This window comes from Podarcis muralis, chromosome 5 (genome assembly GCF_964188315.1).
Source record: "Podarcis muralis chromosome 5, rPodMur119.hap1.1, whole genome shotgun sequence".
Taxonomy (NCBI): Eukaryota; Metazoa; Chordata; class Lepidosauria; order Squamata; family Lacertidae; genus Podarcis; species Podarcis muralis.
The window spans coordinates 57612182-57623778 of record NC_135659.1 but is presented as its reverse complement, the minus strand read 5'-3'; the positions used below and the strand labels follow the sequence as shown (position 1 = coordinate 57623778).

At 39.7% G+C, this 11597-nt stretch overlaps 1 protein-coding gene across 17 annotated transcripts in view; it reads right to left on the bottom strand.

Moving 5' to 3' along the window:
- Window positions 1-11597, bottom strand: part of ANKS1A (ankyrin repeat and sterile alpha motif domain containing 1A) — a 118212-nt gene that overhangs the window by 4685 nt on the left and 101930 nt on the right. For 11 of the 17 annotated variants that reach the window (XM_077928900.1, XM_077928905.1, XM_077928911.1 and 8 more), the window contains 10 exons: window positions 10389-10487; window positions 7707-7856; window positions 7451-7558; window positions 6715-6879; window positions 5192-5317; window positions 4408-4479; window positions 3920-4006; window positions 3302-3439; window positions 1588-1758; window positions 439-537 (listed from right to left, as the gene is read on the bottom strand). In XM_077928900.1, the coding sequence (XP_077785026.1) occupies window positions 439-537; window positions 1588-1758; window positions 3302-3439; window positions 3920-4006; window positions 4408-4479; window positions 5192-5317; window positions 6715-6879; window positions 7451-7558; window positions 7707-7856; window positions 10389-10487 (1215 nt within the window). The remainder of the gene's footprint in view (window positions 1-438; window positions 538-1587; window positions 1759-3301; window positions 3440-3919; window positions 4007-4407; window positions 4480-5191; window positions 5318-6714; window positions 6880-7450; window positions 7559-7706; window positions 7857-10388; window positions 10488-11597) is intronic. The other 6 variants (XM_077928913.1, XM_077928914.1, XM_077928906.1 and 3 more) reach the window with 1 other exon arrangement.

Sequence of the window (11597 nt, the reverse complement as noted above, 5' to 3'; positions counted from 1 at the left end):
TTGTTTAAGCCCAAATCAATTCTCAATTCAAGGTAGCAGTTTGTTGAAATTCACTAGAAACAGAATGCTAAGTTGGAGTTTAAAGTGTTATATTCAACTATCTACGGTTAGGTTTTTATGATCTGATATATTCTCTTAGACAACAGAACTCTTCTCCTTGAATGTTAAATTGATTTTAATACGGCAAAACTCGGCAAATGTTGCACTGAAGAAACATTTTATGCTGGTGAGAAGTGTTACAAGCTTGTCCTTGAAACGCCTCTTGTGTAATGTATAGGAAAGCTTGAATGAATTAACCTAGCAAGGTCAAGACAGAAGGGAACATAGACAGAGCAGCAAAACTAAGGGGAAAGAATGAGGGAATCACTGAATGTGAGTTGGTTTGATAACAGAAAACGTTTGTAACGAGAGACATGTGACTGCAAGAATGGTAAAGACCTTAGCTCCTTGACTAACAGATTGCAGCGGCAGATAGGAGGGACGGTGTGTAGTACAGGTGTGACAGTAACAACAGCGACTATCGGGAGGGAGCGGCACCTGAGGAACGGGAGCAAGCAAAACACAGACAAAAGGTAACATTAAAGGAGAGCAACAAGTATAGAGAGCACATGGGCCAGTACTCTGGTATGTTTATTTCCTTGCTAGATTGACAAGGACTCTTTATGGGAACTGCTGAAAAAAAGAAACTAACTACTCAGTAAATGTGTCATTGATTACATGTTTCTGTCAGTCCTACAGAGGAAACTTCAGAAAGAAAGAGAGAAAGCCTGTGTGCACAAGGCACCAGCAAATAGTAGTTCTAAAAGCAGTAAATTCATTTTAGGGTGTCAATATAGCCTGTAGGCTGCCCAAGCAACAATTTTGGAGGGAAAACAACTTTACAGCACAAACAGTCTTGATAGCAAAAATACTGTCCTGCGTCTTCATGGGTTCTCATTTTATTGCATTTCATCATGCACAGTTTTCAGCCAAGCAGTGGTTGCATGTAACATGTTTAACTTAACAGATTTTGGTCTAATATCTATGTTGTCTAGAACTGTTGAGAAATGCCTCACGGCAGGCAGACCTTTGTCATTCAGTGGTATGTAAGCTAGGACTTTACTACTTCAATCAGACACATGAATCCACCTCATGAGATGGTAGTGTGAAAGAGAATCCTTTTCTGTGAAAGTATTTCCCATCCACTACCCATCTTTTTTTTCCCACTTTCAAACTATCAGCATTGCCAAGACAAAACACAGAATTACCACGCAGGAGGAATGCAAGTTAACTCAGGAAAAAATACGAGGAAACACTCTGATTTACTTCAATGAGCAGTTCTGGTATTTGGCCCTTGTCAAAATAGTGAATATATAATAAAAAAGTAAATCTTTGTATTAGTATACTTTTAAGCCTTTCCAGTAACTTGCAGTTCTTTCTATTGTCTCATTGTTACTTGCTCAGCTAATTAGCTCTTAACTATCTTACTTACCTGAAAAGGCTCAATGCAGCATTTTTACAGCATTTTTTAAATCAGCTGTGGTGAGGCATCGTGTTAAAAACTAGCATAACTACAGGAAAGAACCAAAGTTCTTTTAACATACGTACTGCTGATTTCCTCATGCTGGCTCGAGGTTTAGGCACTGGTTTTGAAGATTTTGTTTCTATCATTTCAGCTGTCAAAGCACCTGGAGGTTTTGATTTTTGGGCTTGGAGGGCCAGCTGGTAGGCTACTTCAAATGCTTGTCCCAATGTCAGAATGATTTCATATGTTAGATTCTTGAGAAAAGAAACACAAAGTATAACTTACTTCATAAAGTAATGCCAAGAGTTACGATGCTAGTCTGTTTCTACAAACAAAATGAGTGCTGAGTGCTGTCTGGTATGTTGAAGACCATTTTATATCACAATCCTGTGTGTAAAAATTAGGGAATAAGCCCCATTTTGTATAATGAGGTAGTGATGGCCATTGGGACTGGTAGGGCAGAAGACTGGGAGGCAAACAGTAGGTGGAGCTAGAGCAAATGACAGTCTAGAGTCGGCTAATTCTAGCTTTGCCCTCATCCTCCTCTCCACCACATGGACTAAAGAGGGGGAAGCTGTGAGCTGAAGCTCCCAACTTCATTTATTTCATATACTTATATACAGCTTAATATGAAAAATATATCTAAATGGTTTACAAAAATATTATACAAGATATAACCAAACACCACCACCACCACCAGGTAAAACAATAAAATCCCCCTAAAGCAAAATGTAACAGCACACTTTGAAAATATCTCAAGAGTCAGCAGACATGACTCAATAGCCTGGCCACTAAGTACCTGTAAGGTGGATGGAGGATCAGAGATCTACAGTCATCTAGAGCCCACCCAACCCTTCTTTGGAAAGCAAAGCCACTGTGGAAATACCAAGTTTGTCTGAGCAAACAGCTTCTGAGGGGTACCTTTTAAAGTTATCCCTTTGTTCTGTGTGACTTTGGGCTGGCTGACACCAGTCACAGGAAAGAAAGGATTCTGCCATAAGAAGGAATTCTGCCCAGTCAAGACAGGCTACTTCCCTAAGCTTTGTGAGGCTAGTACTGGTATTGCACAACTGCCTTGCTCTCAGGATTTAGGAGCCCCTCTGAATTATTAACTCTGGATTGACCTGGCAATTGAACAGTTTCTGGGAGGCTTAAAACCCAGCACTTTTTGCACAACTCTCTGAGCAGTGATTAGTGGCAGTTCCAGAACAAAAATACTGGTGAGGGCACAGAAAGGGCAAAGTGCGTTTGGGGGTAGTGAATTTGAAAAGTATTTCTACTGTGTAACCAAAAGTAATCAAGGAATGGATGGGAGGTGAGCAATTTGTATGGGAAGACACTCTATTCCCCCAACCCCACTATGTTGCCTATGGCTGCAGTTAATGTCCAGGATTGCAACAAAAAGCAGAAACATACATCAGAATTCTGTGCAACATACATAGCTCTGCCATGAAAATCTTTTTTATCATGCAAGTTCTAAAATCCAAATATAAAACATTTGATACACCTCCAGTATTTACTTCTCATTTCCTACACATTATACCCTATATTTTGTAGAGAAAGCACTGTGGATTTTTAAATGTGTTAGAGTACCAGGACTGCTAGCCATTTCACATTCAGGGCAAAGAAACTCTGGGGGAAAGTCCAGCATATGTTGCTTAAATCCTTGCACCCCATGTTTGTGTATATGAATTACCAGCATTCCAAAAGCTTTTTGCTGCAAACCAACTACCTACAGATTATTTTTAGCAAGGCAAAATACAAAGAATCAAGCCATTTATATTCTACATTACTTACTACATCAATGGTACTGAAGACATGGCAGTAGTGGTGGCTAGTTTGCAAGTCCTTTGTGATATAGGCAAATGTACAGAGATCCTCCGGGTCCTGTGCAGCACAAGAGATGTTCCGGATTTCGTGCTCAGCAATAACATTCTGCCAAACGGAAACAAAAAGCTTTTTTTGCTCAGTAACTGAGATTATCTTACAAAAACACTATTCACAATAAAATAACTTTGTATTAAATTTATTTATAACTAAATAACAACTAAGATTTTGGGTTAGAATACCCTGGGTGGTATTCAACTGACTTTCACTCAGAGCAGATCCATTAAAATTAGTGTCTATGACTAACTTCAGTCCATTGTTTTCAGTATGTCTACTCCGAGACATATTCTTTCAGCAACAAAAGCAGCGTCCAAATACAGACAAGCACTATCTGAAAAACTGATACAAGGGAAAAATCAATCTCTACCTAACTTCTCTAGTGGCAATTCTTACAGGATTTACCATGACATTTTGATGTATTTACTGATAAGGAATGGGTAGTTGCATAACAGATTAATTTCCATGATGTCACTGTCATTTGACATTCAAGATTTTAAGTATTAACTACGAGCTTAAGATCGTCCTCACCTTGTTAGATGCATCAATGAATTTCACTCCTTTGTAAGTGATAGATAATATTATAGTTGGGGTCTTCTTCATATGCTCTGTTGATTTCTTTGTAAAAGAAGCATGATTAAAACATTTCTCAGGATGGAGTATACAGGCAAGATTTTTTTTAATGAGGTTTTGAAAGAACTATGCTAGGTTTTTAAAGATGCATTTTCAAGGCAATGAAAATTCAGTGAAGTATATATATAATATATTTACAACAAGGTACAATCAGACTTCATACATCCTAGCAGTAAATACTGCATACCAGCTGAAAACATATCTGCCAAACAAGTTGACTAAAACAAAGTAACAGATAATTGTAGGGCAATTATGAAATTTCGAAGTTTTGTGGTTTGGCTGTTATATCTTGTGCTTGCGGCAATCTCTAAATCTTGAGCTACACAACACAGTTTATTTTTCAAGACTGGTATCAGAAGTTTTGATTTTACACAGTGCACACCTACCCTCATCTTTGCACAGGCATCCTGTGTAGATTCTGTCCCTCGAAGATCTTTGATTAACATGGAACCTAGATACTGTTTGAAACGGGGGAACAGTAGCAGCAACTATTAACACAAATATTTGTACCCCAAAAGATATTCTTGCTTCCAAAAGGAACCAGGCAATCTTATAAACTTCTGCCTGGATAAGGCCAAACTGTACTAAGTCAAAGCTATTGTGTAAGTGGCAGGACCATGCTTTCCAGCAAAGATGGGAAATCTGTTGCCTTCAAATCTTGTTGAATTGCAATTCCCAGTAGCCACAGTCAGCATAGCCAACGGTCAGGGATGATGGAGACTGAAGTCCAACATCTGGAAGATCACAGGTTCCTCATCCATGTTTTACAGGAAGAACCAAGATTACGCACCAGATGAATTAGAATCATAGAACTATAGAGATGGAAGGAACCTCAAGGGTTATCTAGACCAGCAATGCAGAAATTACAGCTTAAAAATCCCCCAACAGATGGCCATCCAACCTCTGTTTAAACCTCCAATGAAGGAGAGTCCATCACCTCCCAAGGTAGTCTGTCCTACTGTTGAACAGCTATTACCATCGAAAACTTCTTCCTAGTGTTTAGTGGGAATCTTCTTTCTTGTAATCTGAATCCATTGGCTTGAGTCCTCCCATCTGGAGCACCAGAAAACAGGTTTGCTCTGTCTTCCATGTGACAGCTCTTTAGATATTTGAAGATGGCTATTATATCAACCTTAATTTAATTTGTCTAAGAATCTAGAATATACTTACATTGGCTTCATACCCACATGATTCAAATATAAGCTTCTCTGGTTGATGCTGCCAGTGTTGGACAGGGGCATAAGCAGCAGCCAGACTAGGGGGTCTGAGCGTAAGTTTAGATTCACGGCGTTCCTCCTGAAAACACAAGTTGCAGTTAAGGTCAGAATTTGGTCTGGGATGCCTGCTCCACTGAGCATATTTACCAAGGACTCTGCCCCTGCTCAAGTTGCTTGCCAAGCTCATCTACAACCCTGCCTACCCTTCACCAATTCCCCCACCACCCAGACGCCCCTAACCCAACAGACCAAGGTGGAAAATCTTTTTGGCTCCCACTACCTTTGATGGTAGTAGAAAAGAGGGGGAATCTCATGGACAATGCACTTGTCAGTCATAAATCTCTTACAAATAGGATGGAAGCAGAGAAGGGAAACAAAGGCAGCTGGGAGGCCCAAGTGTGATGACAGCCTTAGGGAAATGCATAATAGGATAAATGTTTTTATAACCACTTTTCCACATAGTTCAAAGCCATATATACTTACAAAACTATAATTAAAACAAACAACTATCACCGGAAAAGCACATATAAGACATAGCATCCATGGAACATTTATATTCTCATTTAAAAGTGTGAAAAAGGAAGGTTTTACTGGCTTTTTAATAAGATAGCAATGCTGGTGTCTTCCAGAGTTTGGGGACTAGTGCCGAAACAGTCCCTCTGCTATCTTAATCAGTTTTATGAAAGCAGCAGAGAGCAAGGCCAACTGAACTTCATCTGGCGAGTGGGCTCACATGGGCTATTACAAATGTCAAAACAGCATCACACAATACCATCCTTGTGACTAGGGCAGTGTCTGGCTACCTCTAAAAATGTCTTGAACTAGGCAGGCATGTTTCCATTGTACCATACATGATATAAAGGCACACAAAGCTTGATAAACGACAAACTGGCTGCTGTATCTCAGCAATTATAATAATGTCAAGACTGGGAACACCCATAACTAGACACCTCTCCCCATGGCAATTGCACAGTGAGAGCCTTAAAAACCAGTACTTTTTGCACAGCTGTCTGAGCAGTGATCAGTGGCAGTTCCAGGATAAAATACTGGTGATCAGCAGCAATGCACTAAATCTGCTTCCATATTGGGGGTGGCAGAGGCAGCAGCCATACTTCACTACTATGGGTCTCCAGTCGGCGAAACTGTGCTACAGCTCCCATGAGATTCCCCCCCTTTTCTACTACCATCATAAAGTAACTTTGATTCTTCTTGCTACATTTCACAGTGCCATTTCCCAGCTTGTGGAAACCAAATCAGCTGCAAGGCTTTCATGCCTCCACCCACCAATGTCAGTCATGCCCCTCAGATATCCTCACCAGAGCAGGTAGCCATATTAGAGCATAACAATCTATTTCTAATTTACCAGAGCCAACCAGTCATTCCCCTCCATGCCCCGCTCAACAACAGCTGTAAGGTTAGAGACTCCTGTTTTACAAGGTAATGGAAGAATTTCTAGAAGAAAAAATAATGGAATACCTGTGCCTTGAGTCTCTCTGTTCTGGGGTATGATGCAATGTCATGGCTGCTCTCATGCCTCTTCTTTCCAGCATCCCCCAAAGGCAGCAGGAGATCTGCAGATCTTCCTGTACAAGAGTCACTCTGGCTTAGGGGTGAAGACGTCTGGGATATCAAATCCTGGCACTGAAATCAGAGTGGTACACATTACAAGAATTAGATTTTCACAGGGTATATTCAGAGCACCTTGCCCACAATAAATAAAAATGCCACTATAAGGCAAGGCTCAGTCTTCCCCCCCTTTTGTTTTAGTATGATCATTAAGGTCAACATAACCAGTAAAAAGGAAGTCTAGTTCATTTATATCCTGCTTTTCCACGATGCACATTACTCAAAAGGGCTCACATTAACTTATTATAAAAATACATAATATTCTAAATGTTACAAAACATATCAATAAATTCAAATGAGTCTTAGTTAACATCCATTATGAAGAAAATCGATTTAATTTGGGGCTGTTTACATTGTAGAGACAGAAGTATAAATGTTGCATTTCTATTCTATGACTTGAGGTCCACCTGGAACTGTTCTGAAGCATCTGAGTTCTAAACTTTCAAATGGTTTCCAAAATCCAGAGGCATGTGCTCAATCTCAAACAAAGTTTAATTAAAATGGTGTGAAGAAAGAAAAGCAAGACCCACTGGGGACAGAAATGCTGTAGCCCGCCCCCCATTCTTCCTTAAAAACGATGACTCACTCTTAGCTGAGAGAACCGTGGTGGTTTCTGTGGGGGCTCCTCATATGGTCTGTCTGCCAGAGAGGCTATTATACGCTTACGATGACCAATAAGATTTACCTTAAGTACCTGCAGGGAAAGAGAAAATCAGAAAAGCATGCTACAAAAAACTTTCTACATTGTGGCTTCTCAGTATTAACACAGCGCTGCAATCTTTCACCTTGTGAATCACCAGAATTTTCATCTTAACTGGAACTGAATAGGGTTAGCAACTTACATTTACTAGTTCTAGTTCCCAGAGGTTTTTCACAGAGTCTATAGAGCTATAGCCACTCGACAAAAATGATTGAATATAATCCTGCAGCCCCAGGGAGTCAAGCCATACAGGAACAGAAGGCTGAGTCCCATCACAGCCCAGAGATTTCACCTGCAGAAGGAGCAAGACAAAAAAATGTTATAGATGCGTAAGAATCAGGTGTGAACATAGCGCTACGTTGGATACAAACCACAGTAAAAGTCACTTAGCAGTATACAGTGGTACCTCAGTTTTTGAACAGCTTAGTTCATGAACAACTTGGAACCCGAATGCTGCAAAACCGGAAGTAGGTGTTCCGGTTTTCGAACTTTTTTTCAGAAGCCAAACGTGCTCTGTTTTGAGTCTCTCCCCCCCCCCCCCGTGTTTCCTGTTGCGCTGCTAATTTGTATCCCCCTGTTCCCTTTTGCACTGCTAATTGGCCCCCCCAACTGTAATTCAAGCCTTCCGTGTCCAATTGCAGTGTTCTAAGGTGATATTTGGTGCTTTTGTTTTTGCTATTTATTTTGCATTTTTTGTTTTGAGGCTTTTTCAGTTAATTTGTTTTTGTGACTATGTGGATCCCAGTTCAGCTACTGATTGATTGATTGACTGATTGTGTGACTGTGAAAATGGATAAAAGCCTCCCATCCAAACAATGACTATCATCAGTGCAGGTAAGAAATTTTTTTAATTTTAATTTTTATCATCTACAATACTGTTTTATTTATTTTATAGTACAGTACATTGATTATTGCTTTCATTTTATGGATCAATGGTCTCATTAGATAGTAAAATTCATGTTAAATTGCTGTTTTAGAGGTTGTTTTTACAAGTCTGGAGCGGATTAATCCATTTTGCATTACTTTCTATGGGAAAGCCCACCTTGGTTTTAAAAAAAGACTTCTGGAACGGATTAAGTCTGAGAACCAAGGTACTACTGTACTTGTTCAGCTGGAAAAATTTTGTGCCAGTGGAACATTGTTGCAAGTGGGTTGCTGGTAACTTTGTTGCACAACAAATTTACACTAGTGCAGCTGTTAAATTGGATTCTTCTGTTGCATGACATTAAAACTTGTCCATCCGCTAGCATTATTAGACAGAGAATATTGGATACGTCCCATTTTCATTTGACTGTGTAACTCCAGTCTGTATTTGGCTGTAGCAACTATACAGTGATTAATAACTATGCAGTTCCCTGTGAGGTAGAAGGATTATCTTCCTGAAGTGGAGGTGAGCCACTAGGGCTAACTACAGAATGCATGAAATCCCAGGGCGGTGCTCCCCCCCCCCCAAGCTGTTTTGCGAATATGAGTGGGGAAATTAAGCATGGGAGTAATGGGAGGAGCTCTTCATTCCCCCCCCCCCACCTGCTGCTTCTCTGTTCTAATGTGCTCCCTAAAACTGCTTTTAATCCAAAGCACTCACTCTACGGCTGTACTCTGTAGGGAAAAATACATGTATTTGTGTGTAATGTTTAATTATGCCCCACAGTTACTTAAGTGCCTGAGTTGAAGTGAGTTGGCTTGGAAGTGAATTAACTAAAGGTACAGTTGTCAGCAATAGATCAAAATTTTGAATGTCAGTGGCACAGTAACCATTGCAGAGAGAAGTAGAACAAATCCAAGAGGCCCTGGTCTAATCTAGCAAGTGACTGTTGGTGGAACCAGAACAGTCTTGCATAAGGAGGGACAATGATCAGGAACCTGAAGAGATAAAATTGGTCAAAACTCACTCTTCGAAATGCACTGTTCCACAATGACCAGAGGCTTTCATTGACCCATTGTGGAAAAGAGAGCAAGCTCAATGCACAACACCAGGCAATTAACTGAATTCAACCAGGGGGAAACATGCATTGTAACAACATGGATCTATGGTTAAAACCTATTGTTATCAGAAATTCAGCTTCTTCTGGAACTTTTAATTGATAGTGCGACCAAAAGCTTTCTGCATGGCAAAGCATAATATAGAACCTCATAGTAAGCTTCCTGCTATGGAATTTGCTTCTTAAAAAGCAGACACTATTGAACAAACAAACCACTTTACTTGGCTCTGTAAGAAGCAGGCTGTTTTGGAATGTAAAATTAAAATGTCTATTCTAGGAGGAGCCACTTCACTCACTTTAAAACCTTCCTGTTCCATTGTTTTAAAAAAGACTATGTGAAATTGTAATATATAGAAACACCCTATATTTCCAATAATAGAACCAGACAAGGACATTTAAATATAGAAATATTTCAATTGGCATTCTGGGAGAATGGAGACCCTCCACTGTCTACACAAACAGAGGAAAAACCTGTTGTGAAATCAGGAAGTCTTTAACTTCTCACAAGTCAAATCACTACTTTAATCTTAGTTTTATCATGATTAAACTGAGATTTGCTCACAATGTTTGCACCTGCTTTGGTGATATCTTCTCATTAACTCAGTTTATTAGAAGCTGCCAAAAACATGTATCTTTCGACACAATTCTGACTCCACTATTTGGACTCATGCTTAATAGGAAAGCAATACTAAGCCCTCTCCTTACAATGTCTATTAATATGACAGAATGCAATTATTTGCTTCTCCTCCTGTAAAATTATTTGTTCACTCATAATTATGGAATTCAAGGTATTCCAGTACTAAAAATGATGTTTTCATGTGAAAACACAAATTCATTCTAACCTTAGGAAGAGACCGTGCTGCCTGAAGAAGTTTTCTGCGATGCTGTGGGTCACTAATACCAATCTCTCGAAGGTCCTGATCTTCCATGACATTACTGCCCTGTAGGAAGACAAGAGGCAGACGTGAAATAAGGCTCAGCAACAGCACAAAAACAAAGCTCAGCAGCTTTGCATTTCAATAAAAACTGTGTTTCATAATTTTTGTTTTTACCAGGTCTTTGATTGTATAATAAAAATTGTTTTTGTTGTTTCACAACTCTGCATCATGCAAAAACTCCATGTAAATACAGAATTTGGGCACAGACTTCAACACTCTGGGAATCTCAGCTTTGATTTTAAAAACAATGTTTCTAGTTCTTAAAGGAGTGAGGATAGCTTTGCAGATGTAGCAGAGAAACCCCAATGGAACCTCAGCAGCCAAGGTGGAAGGAGCCTACTTTCTAGCACGAGGAACAGGCTTTAAGGCATGCATGCTTTCCTTATGTAACAGCAGAATTAAGGAAGCAAATAAATTCGCACAACAGATCATAATTCAGCTTTTCTTGGCATTACCTTTGTACAGAATCAATATTTGATCACAGCCTCAGTCTTGGCCCAGGTATGAAAATAGAGAGCATCACAAGAGCCCTTAGAATATCATGGGTCCTCACTAGCTGCTGCTTGGTTATCATAACACAGTGTAACAAAAGATAGCATCACCAGGGCAAACATTACACAGTTAGAAATCTAAACAACCATGAAAATAACAGGAGTAATCTGGTTATCGTCACAGCAGGACCTGAGTGCAATCAGTACTCTCATCTGTGATTTCCTAAAACTGGTATTCTAAGGGATGCTGCCTATAGCAGTTGAGGCGGAACACAGCTGTCTTGACTATTCTCCATGAAATTCTCTAATCCTTCAAAACCATCCAAGTTGGCGACCTTCACTACATCTTGTGGGATCGACTATCGAGTTTATCCATGTGGTGTGTAAAGTAGTATTTTCTTCCAACATTCGGCTTCACTAAATGGACCATAAGTTCTAGTAATATGAGAGAGGAAGGAAAAACTTTTTCCTATCCACTTTTCTCCACATCATGCATAATTTTATATAACTCCATAATTTCCCCTGCTTGCCTTTTCTCCAAGTTAAAAAGCAACCTTGCCTCAGGAGAGCTGCTCCAAACCCTTGATCATTTTGACTGCCCTTTTCTGAAACTTTTCAAGCT